Source organism: Calonectris borealis, chromosome 7 (assembly GCF_964195595.1).
Source record: "Calonectris borealis chromosome 7, bCalBor7.hap1.2, whole genome shotgun sequence".
NCBI classification, from domain to species: domain Eukaryota; kingdom Metazoa; phylum Chordata; class Aves; order Procellariiformes; family Procellariidae; genus Calonectris; species Calonectris borealis.
In genome coordinates, this window is record NC_134318.1 from 26,523,007 (window position 1) to 26,539,936 (window position 16,930).

The 16,930-nt window shown below is 34.1% G+C and overlaps 1 protein-coding gene across 4 annotated transcripts in view; it reads left to right on the top strand.

Annotated features, from left to right (window-relative positions):
• Positions 1-16,930, top strand: part of CPEB3 (cytoplasmic polyadenylation element binding protein 3) — a 100,172-nt gene that overhangs the window by 38,702 nt on the left and 44,540 nt on the right. For all 4 annotated transcript variants that reach the window (XM_075154754.1, XM_075154755.1, XM_075154756.1 and 1 more), the window contains one exon: positions 6,420-6,476. In XM_075154754.1, coding sequence (XP_075010855.1) covers positions 6,420-6,476 — 57 coding nt within the window. The remainder of the gene's footprint in view (positions 1-6,419; positions 6,477-16,930) is intronic.

The following is a 16,930-nucleotide window of genomic DNA, read 5'->3' on the forward strand; positions in this document are numbered from 1 at the left end:
TTCCTGTTTACATTTAACTTAACTATGTTGTTTATGGGGTTTGACAGCAGTATTTGAAGATTATATGCAACTTGGACAACATTGTAATACATACAGAATGGATTTTCACTTTTCCATCTTGATCTTCAGTTAACTTCAATGCATGCCACCAGATTTTGTTCAGCTCAAATTGTTCATAAACTTTTTGTAAGCAAAGCAGTAAGTTTGCCACATGACCTGAGAGAAGTGAAGGTGAATGGATCATATTTGTGTTTGCAGTCAGCAGCTGAACACAAAGGTCATGCAAATAGAACAAATGTTGTCATCTCAGTCCTAGAAATGGTGCCACCCAGTTAGAGCTTTTTGCCACACTTTCATTAGAAAAAAGTGCACTGTAACAGTGTTTCTCAAAATCTCAATGCTCATCAGACACCTTTCTGTAAATCCACTTGAAAACCAGAGTGAGCATACAGATGTGTTTGCATCTATTCGTGCATAAAATTAGGCCACTCAAGCTAATCCTTTTAAAGGAAACATACTCTGTTTCCTTTCCATTTGAAACTCTGCTTATTTAAGAAAATCCTCTTTAATATTTTTTTCAGTACAGAATATGACCATTAAATGGTTCATATTTCTTAAATTAAAATAAGTGCTTTTTTCAATGATCCTGTAGCATGATCATACTTCCGAATTTGCTGTTGGCATCCAGCATGTCCTTGTCTTTGACCTGCTGAATCTGTTTTGGGCAGGATTGGTGGGGGTTTTTTGTTTGCTTTGTTTAGTTTAAGGAGTGGTGATACAGATATCAATTTTTCCTTCTCTTTATTTCCATTTTTTTCATTGTACTATTGAAGACTGGCCTCAGAGAGATCTAATGCTCTTTTTCTTTTTTTTCTTTTTTTTTCCTTCCTCACTTCTCTACTGTTTCAAGGGTTTTGTATGTTTTAGCATAAATTGCTATTGGAAAAGTCTGCTTTCATATTGGTTTATTTTTTTCCCCCCAAACTCGCCAATAAGAATAGCAATAAGAATATTGCTCTTTTGAGTACAGTTCTAGAACTACACGTAGAATGGGTATATGTGCACATATATTTGTCTACCCCTTACAAGTAAAGCCAAATTTCTTTTTATGTTCATCAGGTCTTGCTTTTAAAGTACTAATATTTTGAAAATATAACTGTTTTCAAGCTAAAAATGTTTGAACTACTTAAATATATGCAAGACGTTTGTGTTTTATTGGAGCAATGTAATTTACTTATGAAGAGTGCATTTCGTTGTAATGTATCTGCTGTTATATTTTATAAGTTGCTTTCTCTACTCATGGCATATATTTGTTTAGTCAGTGATAGGAAGAAGTTAATAACAGCACGCTTTATTACTGATACTCATAGCTGATAATTATACACTTCTGTTCACATTGCCACATTACGTATTTGCACAGTAAAAATATACATGTGTAAACACAGGAATAGTTCTTCGTATTTCCCTTCTGGCAAACAATAGTATTTTTGTTCTGCAGAGTATGTTAATGTGTAAAAGATATGTAAGTCCCAAGTAGGTGTTTAAATTCTGGGTGTGAACAAATGGCAGATAGACTTAAAAAAAATGGGGTAGGGGGGAGGGGAAAGAAAAAAGAAAAAAAAGAACAACAAACTTCAGGGAGTTATCTTTTATTTTTTTAATTCTTTATGCAGACCCTTGCTTACACAGTTTGTTCTTTTGAAATTGTTTTGGGCATGTATGTTGAGTTAGTGTAGCATCAGTTTCAGGTGTCTGTATTTTTGGGGGAAGAGGAGAGAGAATGGTCTGAGGTCTACTCAGGTAAAAATGATTAAAATTCTTATAAATACACACACATGCTTCATGCTTTTTGGCCATTTGTGAATCACGGAGCAAAGGCTCTGCTTGAGCTGGGGTATGGAGGTGTTAGGTTGTGCTGTAAACTAGACCCCCGAATACATATGGGTCAAAATAATCTTCTTGTTTCAGATGTTTGAGGGAATACTCGTCTTGCTTTGATTTTTGCACTTTTCTGTGTCTAAACTTTGCTCAACTCCACTTGCTACCTGTCCATCCAAATAACTATTGCTGTTTTGTAATGCCTTTTGTTGGCACTAACTTTGAAATCATTTGATAGAAGAGGTAAGAATAATAAAGGAGGTATTATTACTAAGGAAGTATAGCAGACCTAGTCCTGTTGCCAGTTTCATTTGACCTTGCCACTGGAGTCTGTAGTCATAACTTGTAATTGATATCAACAATGATCTTAAGAATTATGTGAGAGGAAGTTCTCATTCCCAGTAAGTTCAGGACAGTTCAAAAGCAGGCCAGTTTTGCTATTTTCTAGCAAATCTTATGCCAAATACCAATTGCTGAATTGGTATAAGTGGTCCATCTTGGTGAAAGCCATGAGGTATAACAGTGCAAGAAGTTTTACTCAATATATAACCAACGAACATTGTTTCTTGGAATGTTGATTGTAGCATGAAAATCATGAGAATAGGCAACTGTAATCTTAAAAATCCTTCACTGAGTGAGTATTCATGTCCAGGAGTTGATTAGGATTTCACAAGTTCAAAAAACCATAGAGCACTTAGGAAGAGAAAATTAACAAAAAGAGAAAATGGATTCAGAAATCTCTTAAAGCAAAAACAGTAGTTATAGAACTGGAACTGGTTAATCACTGGTGTTTGTTTCAGATGTGGGAAAATAATGCTAATACCAGCACATATATACAAAGATGAAATCAAAGATCAGTTTTATACTTACTTGTAAACAGATTGTGCTCATAAGCTTGAATATCTGCTAAAAATATTGGATTTTAAAGTTGAGATTATGAGGACCACTATAGGCAAGCCTGGCACTAGACACTATCAAAAAACTGCAATAGTGGTAAAACTGTGCCTGATATCCAGGTTTGTTATTTCTGGAACAACATTCTTTCTCAAAACTGTTCATGTAACTTGAAATTATCTAGACAATTAAAAAATATCAGATTATCTATTTGTGAAAGATTTAATAAAGAGATTCATATGTGGGAAGGGTATACTTCCTTAAGTTATTGGAAAGATTTCAGAATTCTTGCAAAATCATTTCTCTTTTCTACAAAGAATGAGGTGGAGTTAAATTCCATTTATCATCTTCTTATTTCCAATATAGTACAAAAGAGAAGATGCACATACTTGAGATGTGCTTTAAGAAGGAATCGGGCTTTCTGTCGTGACAAGCATGATATTGGACATGCAGCAGAGCACTTTGGCAGTCCAGCCAAAAAAGTCTCTCCAAATGCTGTTAGGAGAGAGAATTTAAGGAATTTAATGACATAAGATATGCAAAAGAGCAGCCTAGGATATACAAGAAACATTAAACCCTCGTTTATACTCTGAAATGTTTAAAGAGCAAGAAGTATACAACTGGATTAATTCGTTTTTAGATTAGGAATTGAAAAGACTTACGTAAAAGAGTGATTATTGTTGCAGCCTAACTGCAGTAATAGAAGTGTGTGTTATAAAAGCACATAATTGAAAATATACTCAGTAGACAGTTATGAAACTGAGACAGGCAAACTGAAAATGGCAGATGTACCCTGAATACAAGTACTGGGGATGTTGTTACTGGAAGGATTCCTACTTATGACTTCAGTGAACTGCTGGAGTCCATAACTTCTGTGCTCTAACTTCTCTGAGTTTCTGCTTATTGTGCTTAAGATTCTTGAAAAGTAGAAATTTTATCCAGAGATTTTGTTTTAAAACTATAATTAGAAATATGTGCTTATATAGATTTCGTAAAGGTCCAGGTAGCATACATGTGCTTTTCTTAAAATTGATTGTTTTCCGATAGTCATTTCTGTGTTTAACCCAAATATGTCCTTGAAAGTACATATTCTTAGCTACATTTCACAGTTTTACATTGCACCTTCCTTTTTGTGCTCTCTTCTTGTTCCTTAGATAATTATGCAGTTTTGTAATCTGCATATGGCCTCTTTTTTCAATTGAATAATTTGCTTCAAACAGCAAGATATTCAAATGTTGTAGCTAATATGAAAGGCTATATAATTATTGGTAACTAATTGTTTTATGATTGGTGCATTACTAGTCTGTTTTGAATGCTTTTAATACAGGTGTGTTTTGAAAGTATTCCATTAATTTGTTTCTATAGAATTGCACTAGGGGACCTCTGAAGATGCATAGAATTATCCCACACTGTTGCTAGCTCAGTGTGAGAACATGTACTTCTGCTTGTGCTGCTCTGTATTTTCTGCTCCTCTTAAAAGATAGCTGACAAGAACTGTTTAAAAATAGCAGGCCAAGGGCAGGTGACAAAATGTCACACAAGCAGCACCTGGTCCAGTGACGGCCTGGAGGGAGGAAAAAAACAAACCCAGATGTCACAGATACGATTCTATTTCTGAAGCTGGTCAAACAGCAGAATTTCAGCTTCAGCAAAGGAAAAGAGAAGGGCCCATCCAAGCATTATGCATTCAAATTTTACTCTAGTTTTTTCATAGCAGTTCCCTTTTTTCAATTACAAGTATTAGTTTAGAAGTATAGATTATTATATACACCTTTTCTCTTTACAAGTAATACCTGTAATGTCACACTCATTAATATGCTGTTAAGGAAAAGGGAATTAATGTCAATCTGGCAAGGTTTCTGAAGTGTTTTAGCGCAAGCTTATACTAACTGAAATAATAGCTTTAATGTTTCTGCAGTGCCAGATTAATGTGAAAATATGTATAGGAGAATTATATCTGTAATTAGGAAATCTGAAGTAGTTAATGATCTCTTTAAGAAGCTTTGATCAAGGAGTTGGAAAGTAAAAATGGAAATTTTATTTACCTTCCTTCTGCCCCCACTTCTTTCTGGAGGTGCTGTTTGCTTCATAGTCTTATTGTGGCGGCACTTTTTTCTAAAAGAATGAGAAAATTATAATGTGAAGAAAATATATATTTGCTTTTCTTAAACTGCTTGTGATTTAGTTTCAGAAGTGTACTGAAACTTCATGTTGCATCTGTTCAGAAAGAATATTAATTACAGCACAGTAGTCTCTGTGACTGGAAATAGAAGCCTTTAACTTATTGATAGGACCTAAAAATGTTGGAGAAGATTGGCTTTAGTTCTGCTTTGTCAAAGCTTCTTTGTTAAAACTTGGTTTTGCAGAACTATGGAAGAGAATTTATACTACAGGAACTTAACAGTTATATTGGTTCTTCGGTATAGTGAGTGGGTCTTGAGCTCCCATATTTGAGTGCCAATGTAGTGAAGAAATGTAAACTGCCTGCTTCCTTAGCTCCCAAACTTAACCACAAATCTAGAGATACAGAGAGCATATGAAATGGATTACAACACTTGTAAGTAACTTAAGTTACTTACATTATTTAATTGAAATAAATTTTTATGTGGCTGTAATGATTCTTTTATATCTTTTTCCAAACAAGGACTAGTATCAATGACAGCTTTCAAATTGTTTCAGGAGGTTTAGTTAAGAAAGTCCTATTACAAAGTTTCTTAAGGGTAAATTTTTAATACTTCAGCTCAGTTAAATAGTATCTAAAACTAAAACTAATCTGAACAGTGGTAGAGTTGGCTCATTTCTTGCTTTGACAGTAAAAGTAGATTTCTGTGGACTATGTCTCCTTTGAAACAAAGTAACCGTGTGTGAATTTGTTCCCACCTCCAGTTCCTGAAGTCATCAAGAGATCTTCTTCAGCCAACCTTTCAATTGTTAAATCTCACCTAAGAAAATTGGTACTATTTTGCATCTCTCTAGCATCCTGGAAACTGGCACCAGCAGAGTTCATTTGAATTTCATGGTGAACCTTCTGTATATGATGGTCGCATATTATGGGTCAGGAATAAATATTTTTCAAAGTACATATGAATGTACTCCATGAGAACAACCCTCCCTCCAACCCAGTATCTTATCTCAAATAGCAAGTGATAGCAGATTCTTAGGGAAGATAACAAAAACAGGGTAAGCTCTGTCTCCAACGATCTGTTAACTCAAGACCTTCTGTTGTCACAGATAGCATGGAAAATAGTGATTTATTTTTACCAATTAAACTCCAGTTAAGTGGAGTTTTTGTAATGCTGTACTCGTTATTTGAAGCCTACTATAAATGGCACAACTGCAGCAAGGTTGAACTTTGAGGCCTTGTTTTGAAAGGGTAAACGTAATACTTTCCTAGTACAAAGCAAAGGGATGTATTAAAAAATAATTATTTCATCGTTTATTTTGTGATTTTTCAATATTTTAAGTACATAACACTAAAGGTACTTCGGTGTTAAATATATTAAATATGTATTCTTGGGAAGTTGTCTGCAGTAGATGGAAGATTTGGCTACCTGGACTGTTCATCCCCTTAAGCAACTTTTCATATTAATAAATTTAATTCAGTTTTGAAGTAAAAACATTAAAAATAGCTTTTATTTACATTGCAGGGCGTATGGGAATAAACTTCCATCATCCAGGAACAGACAATATTATGGCTCTTAATAGTAAGTAGTTAATATCTAATGACTAATATTGTCATGTTGAATATTATTTCTTACATTTATTTTGTATGTATCTGTACAGTCAGACATAAATATGTGTAATAATAACATTTGCATGGAAATTTATGTGCACTATCTTAAAATTATTTTCATAAATCAATTATCTCTGATTTTATTGGTAGAATTGCTGATTCTTTATATTAGCTTTCTAATACCTTTATGTGTTCCATTGGAAGCTTCATAATACCTACTATAGATAATATTGCAAAACCAATCTCTGTTGTTCCCTCTTTTGTGGGGGGATAACATGTATGTATGTTAAATCTGTAACTTTAATTTCTGATATCTCTCCAGACATATTTCTTTTTGTTGGGATGAGTTGTTCCAAGTTTTGCATACACTCACATTGGCTGATGGAGTTTACTTTGTTGGTTTCCCTAAAACATTATGTAGAGAGGACTGGAGAGAATGTTTAGACATCTAAATGATGAGGAAAAAGTGTGGGGCTGAACTTCACTGAAAGGTTATTGCTTTTGTTTGTGTTGGAAAATAAAAATAAATTAAAAAGAAATCCAGTCGTGAACATATGCATTCAAAAACCTGCCAAAATGGATCTGGAAGCTCTAGAGACAGCCTCTATCATGTAGGGGCGGGGTGGAGGGGTGGGTGGGTTAGGCACCACCAGCGTAATGTAGAACTGAACTATGCAAATCAAAGCATAGTTTTTGCCATCTAATCCTAAGAAACGCTAACTATTTTGAAATGTCCGGTTTTGCTTACAATGTTGTATTAGAGGTGTTAGGATTAATTTACTAACTTATCTAAATTTTTTTGCCTTTGCACTGTCTATATAAGTTAAACTGTGTATAGTTGAAAACTGCAGGTTTTGAGAGTCTTAAAATTAGATTGGTTTTTGTGTAGTACCAAACAGAATTAAAAAATAATTTATAAATGTGAAGAACTGAAAATTTGTAATAGACAAGATGCAAGGGTTTTAACATTAGGCTTTAAATACAGGCTTTTGGAACCTATAAGACTTCGTGCTCTTTTTCTTAGTTTTACACTGTTAATGATGAGGTGATATTTTGCAGAGTTTCTGTTGTCATAGCTTATATGCCCCATTTTCTTATGGGCACATGAAATTATGGGAAATCAAGTAATTAACTGGGAGAAATGCTCCGTTTAATTAAAGACTTTATTAAAAGGGGAAGCTGGTCATGTGGGGGGGTGTGTGTGTATGTAAGTTCTACACAGTACAGTCTGCTGCTGTTTGACATGGATTCTAGTCTCAGAATGTACTTGTTGTTCTAAAGTGGGCACTTCAATAAGCTGATTGGAATAGTAATATAATTGTGAAGATGGAAAATTGATTGAATTTTGAGTTATTTTTAAAAACTGACAGTTATGGAATATATAGCAGTATTTCTTATGAAGTCTTATAGAGATTTTTGAAAGACAGGAATGCAAAAAATGATACAAAAAGCTATACTATATACTGTACTATATCAAATCAGGGTTGTTTCATTTTGGGACAACTCATTTTTATCCTAAATGGATGAATATATTCTATTCTGATTTCTGTCATTGCTAGATAAACTTTAAAAAAAAAAATTTCCTTTTTAATGGAAATAATATTTAAGAAAATATTTCTTCCTCCCTGTCTAATTCCTTTGAAATCTTTACAGCAGCTATATAATCTAATTGTTTATAAAAAATAATGATCCTTTGCAGCTACAGTCCTGGTGTAATGCTAAAAGATTAGTATAGCTAACTGAGGGACCTAAACAAAATATATTTATGCGTTTCCAGTATTTAAAATATTATGGGGTTATTGAAATATTAACTGTTTACAGACTTACATAAACCTGGAATCATAAATATGCAATTTACGCAAAATAGTAGTGATTGTTCTTTTGAATGAAATTCAGCAAAAATCAAAAGTCTGGATAAGTTCCCATATATTTTCCCTCTCCTGCATCTCTTCTCCTTCCCATTCTTTACTAGGCGAGGCCACACCATTTTTGGCCACACCATTCTAGCCCAGAAGCTAGAATTATTTTACTGTTTTTTGCTCTTAAATCTTTGAAGACTTGAGAATAAAAGCAAGTATTCAAGTACATAAGCTTAAAAATTACTTTCTGTGATTCAAATCCTCTTTTATATGCAGCTAAAACTGAGAAATTCAGAACTATGTAGTTCCCATGTGATCCATTACTTTTGCCATGGGGAAATACACCAAGGAAAGTTTGTCCAAGAAGAAATATTCTTTCCTTGCTGGAATGGTTGTGGTTTGGGTTTAAAAAAATAAAATAAGTAAAATAAAATAAAAATTCCCCGAAGATATTTCATCCCAGTAATTTTTGGAGCAATTTAAAGAACTTATGTAACTTCTTTAAATCATAATACTTGTAATATCTATATATAATTTCTGTGAAACCAAACACTGTCTGCTGAATCTGCAAATCCAACTTTCACATACTATTTATAGTCATTGCCACATAAGCATTTTTCTCTTTTCCTGCGAAGACACAGTAATAATCTTTAAGATTTATTGCTGAAAGCTCAATTTCTCGCTAACAGTGTACGCAATCTTTTGAAGCTGGAGACAGCATAGGTTCATGCCAACAGCAATGCAAAACTTTATGCGTTGTAGGGAGAGTGGAAGTTTTCTGAGGGGTGTTTGTCTCTTTAGCTCTTTCTCATCCTTTATGGCAACACTTTCAACTGTACTTCAGCTGGTATCTTATTTATTAATTACAGCCTTTTGAAACTAGGGATTTTCCTGACTGGCTGTCTTGAGCTACTGTCTGTAAATGTTGAAGGGGATTGTTTGGTTTGAGGGAAAGTGTTACTTGCTTAGTTGGCAGGGCTTAGTGTAGAGCATACTACCACCATTTTGTTCATCATTGTGCAAAGCTATAAATCATCATCATCTCAAAGCACTGAGTTCTGAAATAATAAAATTAGTGAGATAGAAGAGATTACTTTTAAATGCATGATTATTATGAATCTCTTCTTGTCATTAATGACATTATGCCTGTGTACATACACAAACTGTTGCACATGTGTATAAGCATGTTTATATTGTAGAGGCGCTTGAAGTTCTCTATCAGAATTAGGCTTCTATTGAGGAATGCAATGTTCAAATATTCAGAGAGATCTTAGCATAATCCTAAAGAGCATTTAAACAAAAGGAAGATGCAAATATTTAGATTTGAAATATTGTGCAAAGGGAGAAAGCTATAGCTTTTGTCTCTACTAGATCTAATTGAAGTTTCTTTAATTGAAATAGTGTTTTTAATCAAGTAGTGACATAAGTTTGTTAACTTTTTAATGTCATTCATACTGAGCTAAACAGTAGAACAATTTTTATAAACTTTTTTTTTATAAACTTATTATTTTATCTATAGCACCTTATTAAATACAACTGATACTGTAATTTCTAGGGGAAATGTGGCATAAAATGAATTATTGATTTTATTTCTGTAAATTCATGTAAAGAGAAACCATCTATTGACGATACTTTTAGTAGATCTTAGATTAGTTTGCAATACTAATTAAAAGTTATGTTTACAAAACCTGAAAATAAATTAATTTGCTGTGCCAAAATTAACTCAAAGGTGTCCTCCATCCCCTTCTCTTGCTAGTATTCATTCCCATTTGCAGTCATACATTTCTGCAGCCATTGCTTCTGTTTGGGGGACACTGGATGTTCTCTTGAGTTAATACGTGCTCCTTTTTAATTAGCTATATAAATAGGACTAAATGATCAGCATGAATACACAGTCACCTATGTGCTAGGTAGTGAGCTATCTTTAATGCTTCTTGTGAACTCCAGAAAGCTAACAATAAACTTTAGTGGGAGAGAAGTATAGCAGGTGAAAAAGTGAGATGGGGAATAAACGAGGGTGGTGATCTTTCTAAGGAAGCACTGAACTGTATTGCTGGGATCCCAAATGAACTTCTCTAAAATGAGTTTAGACTAAAGGTAGTTAAACCAATAAATGAGAAAAACCCCTTTGTGAAATGCTGGAATTTTCTTTTCCTAAAGCTCCTCTGTACAGTGACTTTGCATTGCTGTTGGGCTTCAAATGTTCCATCTGCTTCCAATGTTCATTCTTGTCTCATATGAAAATGTGTCATCTGTGAGGTCTGGTACTGTTTGCTCTCCATCTGACTGTCTTTTCTTCTTTTCATTAGTGTCATTTAGTTCTGTTTGTTCTGGATAAAATAATTTGAAAAATACATTAAGGCAAGGGTTTGGGGCACCTCTTTAGATGTTTGTGTAGAGATTTTGTTTTTGTTTTATTAATATAGATAATAATTATGTGGGGAAGTCGTCATGCCATGACAGAAAGTGTAATGGCAGCAAAACAATTTCATCTTTTATTTTCATGCTTCTATTGGTTTTAAAATTGCCTTGTCTCCTTAAGAGCTATTGTACTTGGCTCTTCCTATATTCTGATGTATTGTTTTTAAACACATACAGTTTTTAGATATAAACAATTTGCTCAAATAGCATTTAATACTTAAATCTTTTGCCAATGCTATTAGTATACCTTGAAATGAACTGCTCTGAATAGAAAGTTTATTGAATTATTTTTGTCTTGCAAAATCTTGGGTTGGCAGTTTAATAGCTATTAAAAGCTTGGGTTTTGTAGTGATAATAGTCTGGGAAAATGTGCAGCTAAATTTTGAGAGGCATCAATCTCTTCTAATAGTTTGGTACCTACTTATAGGAATTTGCTGAGCTCTTTAGCCTAATTGCCAAGTCGGGTTACTAGTGTGTTACTAGCTTATTAACATGTAAGGAATAATATAAAGAAATGAAAGACACTGAGAGAGCTAATAAGGTTTGCAAAACTAGACCTGATTTAATTGTGAAGAGATCAGAGTTTAACTGGAGGGAAAAAATGAATGATATAAAGTGTGACATAGCAAAGGCAGCGGGGTTCATAAGAGTCCCAGAGCGTGTGAACTGTCACTTCATACATAATCTTGTTAAGTTTTTCAGAACCAGCTGTACAAACAGTTAGTATTGATGCTGCCTTGGGGGCTGTGAGGCGGTCTAGCTGATATCTCAAAGTCCCTTCTACACCTGTTTAATTAAAAAAAAAAGGGTGGGGGAAAGGTGGGGGAGCAATAAAACGTGCTTTTTCTTCTTTCTTCGCTTCAATTTTTTATATTGGCATCTGCACTTTCTGACATCTGATTTTGCTGTTACTGAAAGCAGTACCTCTTATCAGTGACTGCTAAAGTCTTTTTCTGGCAGAGGAAGATTTCTTTAAATTTTCTTCCTTTTAATCCAATTTTGTAGCTCTTTACTACCTTCTTGTTTGGTTTTTTCGCCACCACTTTTTCTGCCTCATAACCTCACCAATGTGCTTTCCTTTCATCTATGTGATCCTCTCTATTTTGGGTGAGTGCCGTCTGTTTCTGCGGAATTTTGAGAACAAGATTTGCTAGGCTATTTCACAAGCATTATATATGGTGCTAGCAGAGATGAGACTGCAGTCCAGAATTAGGTTTGGTAGATTGGAAGCAATATGAAGGAAGTTCCTATCAGCCTGGCTGTTAGAAATGTGCGTTTTATCATTCATCTATTTTTTTAACTAAAACAAAGAAATGAACATAGATAAGCCTTACCTCCTGCACAGATGCTTGGCTGCTCAGTATGTGTAAGGAAGGAAGACCAAAACTGTTTAAACAATAGTTTTGAGTATCAAATGCAGTTCACATGTTTGATCAAGTGCTTGAGGTCCAATGTGTGGGCCTTAACTGCATACAGCTTGCATGAAGATTGTATTTTTCCAATGATGGGATTCAATTGTGTGTGTATGCCAGCATACGTTATCAAGGAGATTGTTGTAACCTTGCATTGCTAGCATTGGAAAAAAGTGAACCAGAAAGGACTGTTGAGGCTAATATCACCAAATTATCGCAATGCCCATCTGCATCTCCAGCCCATATATCAGTGGAAATTGAGAACCACCTTTTGAACCACTCTTAGATGAGCAATAATTCATCCCAATTCTAAAACGCAAATTATTTGGATTATAGGGTTTTTTTTCAAAGACCTCTTTAAAAAGACTGGAGGATAGAAGTCTTGTTCTTTGTGAACAGCTTTTCTAGCTATAGAAAAAGGGGAAGAAAGAGCATTATTTTCTTAAACAAGCTGTTCTTTTGCATTGCTCATCATGAAAAATAACCACTCAAATCTCAAATGCTGAAACATGCTGAAGTAAAAATAGTTGCAAATGCTATCCCTGAAAAAGTGGGGCGAGTGTTCTGCAAATAACAGACTAATATATAGAAAACTTTCTTTGGAAGTAAATAGATTTCTATGCACAAAAGCTCAGTTCAAACATAATATGGCAAGGAACCCAAAATTTAATACAGTGAACCAAGTTTAGTTCTTTATTCTCCCAAATGTAATTCTTATTTTTCCCCATACTTTTATGCACGACTTTCTGAGTTTTATCGTGTCATGTTCATTTATCAGCTTGCTCCTTATCTAGATGAAATCCAGAAATTGTTATTCAAGAAATAATATTTTATATGCAGTAAATTCATGCTGGTTTTATTAAGCATTGGCCTCATTTTTGCATGCAAACTGTTCTTGTCAACCTTGACTCCTATTTTACTTAGTAAAAATGTTGAATTTATTCTACACTACGTTTATGTGCATGTAATTTTTTTACGTTGAGTGCTACAAATTAAGTTACTTAAACTGCTTCCGCTTTAGCTACTGCCTTTCATATACCTCCAACTGTATGCAAATCCACTTTTTAAATAGAATGTTCCTTACCTAGCTCTTATTCAGTGATTTCCCCCCCCCCCACGTTTTGACAGTTTGTTAGATAACCTTGACCATTCAGACAGAGTAGCATGGACTGATAGAGTGATCAAAGAGAAAACTTGATTTGTCTTGCTGGAATTGCAACTATGATTTTTCCACATGGCTAGTTTGAGACAGGTTGGTGAATGGTAGATACTTTTAAAATCATAAAGACGTAAATAAAGTTTATTTATGTACATTATAGCAAATGAATTGACTGAAATTAACAAAGTCAAGAATGTGTCCCAAAGGAACTTTGAATAGTGGCCCAAAGTTTAAAAGAAGTCTAGTATTTTACAAAGATACAATATTCATATGTCTCATCTCAGAATTCTATTATGACCCAAAGGAAATCTTCAGTTGATAGAAATTCTGACTATGTTGCATGTACTTCTTGCATCTGTGTTTCTTGTTACATGCACACAAATACTTGATCTCAGTCTGTGTATTTTTAATGACATAAAAATAGAGTTCCTAGATTATTCTGTTCATTTGTTTTTTGTTACTTTAGCAAAAAGGGTTCTTCAGTGAGTTCAAGGTGTGTGCTACGGAGATATTGTTACAGCAAAGATACATTGCATAATTATACTTGATTCTATCACCTTCTCTCAGTTCATTAATTCATTTTCACCGGCATTGTAATTCACTTGTAAATTTCCAGATCTCTAAGAACTTCAGAGACCCACTATTCAAAAGAAAAGGCTTGACATATTTTCCTTTCTGATCTTAGAAAATTATTGGACAACTCATAGTGTCCTAAGGCAAGTATTGTTCTGAACTGCTGACTGCTTCAAGATTACAAATGAGTTTTCCAAGTTAGAAATAAGATTCTGGTACCTTACAAATTAAGGAGGTTCCCAGTCTTGTCAAATAAACTTTCCTTTAGCCCTTCTAGCTCCAAAATTTCAAATCTGGAAATGTTGACTTTTTTTTTCATAGAGATAAATTAAGTCAATTTAAGAAGTGTCTTTAAGATTTCCTTGAAATGTGTATCTTTGATATTGCGGACACATTATTGCATGAACAAGATAAGTACCAACAGTGAAGAAAGAATGTTTTTTAAAATCTCAAAATACTTTCTAGTAAGTCTTCTGAAAATGTGATAATACAAATAAATGGTGTCACTTATTTCTGTATTTGAAATTACCTGATCAGATTCACTTTTAGCTATGATACGGAAAGAGAGAGGATCTAGTTCTTTTGGGTTAATATTTTATGGATTCACAAGTTTATTATTTCCTTGAAATGCTAACTATTTGATCCATATACAATGTGCAGATCCAAACCCATATTATAACAAAGCAACAAAAAAAAAAATCAGAAAAGAAGTCTCACTGAGATCAGATGTCAGTAATTTGTAAGTCACTGTCTTATTTGGCATATAAGATATCATGGCTTAGACATTTTAGTTCATCTAAAAGAAAATTTTTTAAGGAGTGTGCCTAAAAGATTATTTTCATGGTCCAACATAATTTAATAACATTATAATAAATGTATTTTCAGCTTCTTAATTTTACAGATCCTCCAGTAAGGAGCATCTTGCAGTCTTCAGGCTCTCGCACAAATTAATCCTGTCCATACCTCTGCTAAAATCTGTGAAGAGGGTCTTTCACAGCTTTTCAGTTTTATGTTGCTGTTAGAATCTGATTTAAAAGACAAGTCAACAAATTAATTTGGCAATGTTATCTCCCATGTGAACATACTGGAAGTACATCAGCTTGTCTATAGACTTAAGTTACCGGATTTTTAATGAGGTTTGATGCATTTGAAAAGGTTCTCCAGAAAGTTCTCTCTCACAAGTTATTAATTAAGCCACAATGAAGCTGCTGAAAGCTTTTGATCTGCTTGATGTAGGTGAACAATACTCAACTTTCTATACAGAACATTTTTTGGTAGTAGTAATAGTAACATGTTGAATAAATACCAGCATGTGATTGATTGGCATCATAAAAAAAATATGTTTTAAGAAGGTGGTTGTCTTTCAGTCAAGATTGTTAATTGTTCTACCGACTTCCTCTGTTGTGTAGCTAGCTGTCTTCGGAGGGTAACTTTTCCCCACAGTTTCTGATCTGTAAAAATTGAACCCTTAACTAGAGATTAAGCTGTTAGAGTGAATGCTCATTGTTTCACATGACTAACATCTGTTGCCTCCAGGAGATCAAGTAAGGTGGTTTTTGTTTTCGCAAGTGTTTCTTAACTTCAAAGGCTTGGTTCACAGGGATATTGAACTGTAAGTTATTATTACACCTTCTTGTACTGATGTATTGTGTCAGCATTTAATTGAATCATGTCAGATGATACACGTTTCTAGGTTGAACTTTTGTGTAGTCATCACTGATACCTATTTTTCCCAAGTGCCACTGATGTTTATTTTCTGTTGTCTTATAACTGAAGTGTATTGTGAACAGTGCATACTACAAGCCTTATATGAGTATAGCCAGCTCAGTTATAGAATAGTAAACTAGTACAAGCCCTAAAGCACGCATAGTTTTTTGTGGAAAAGTGTCCTCATGGCCTTCCTATGGAATATTCCTATTCCATAGGAATAAATTAAACGAGTGACAGCATGTAAGTTTGGGTTTTGGAAACTTTTTGTCTTTGCAGCCTTGGGTAAAGCTAATGAAGCTGATAATGAACATCAGTTTCACTGCTCTATTTCAGTTTTCTCCATCCCCTTTGGAAGCTTAATTTTTTTTTTTCAGTTAGCTATGCTCTTTCCTTATTTTTTATTATCAAAATAGCTAACTATTAGAATATAATTTTCTCTGGATCTTATAATTGTTCTTTCTTATAATCTGTCTCTACTGTGACTGTACTGAGTTACCAAGAGATTAAAGAAGCTGAAATGCTTCAGTTTGGGGAGGAGAATGCTGAAGGTGAATGTGATGGAGCCTTAGAAATATCTCAGGGGAATGCAGAACTGCTGTTCACCATGTTCCACAGAGCTAGAACTAACGGAGCAATTGGTGAAACTTCTGGTAGATCCATTTTAAACCCACAAAAGGAAGTGCTTCTGTAGTTTACTTTTGGAACTTGCTGCCACAGGAATTTGTGGAAGCAGACAGTATCAGCAGGTTCAAAAAAACGTTAGACAAATTGTTAACAAAAGGCCTTTAAGCAGGTATTAGAAGTAGGTGAGAGTGTGCCTCCTAACATGTTTCATCCAATGACTATGAATGCTAAGGTAATAGGAGAGAAACATATCACGGATAGAGGCCAGTCTAACATGCTCTTTCTAGTGTCACTATTGAAGACTGAATACTTGTCTGAATGGTTCATTGGTCTTACCCAGCAGGGCATTGCATATAAGCTCTCATAGGTATTCTAGCTGAGCTCTATGGTTCGTGTCTGCGTTACACACTAAGTTAAGTTTATAAGAATATGTTTTAGTCACAGTTCTTTCTTTTTTGTAGGTTGTCACTTGGTTTCATCTCTTTCAAATAAATTGCAGAACACCTGCCTTAGTGATAATAATTCTCAGAAATCGTTTGTGCAATTTTGGTATTTATTTACATGATTTGCTTTTATCACACAAATTACACAATGTCCCTTTTTGTGTTGGAACCTTCCAACACAAACAACAGGGCAAAACCAAACTTATTCCCAGCGTACATAGTGA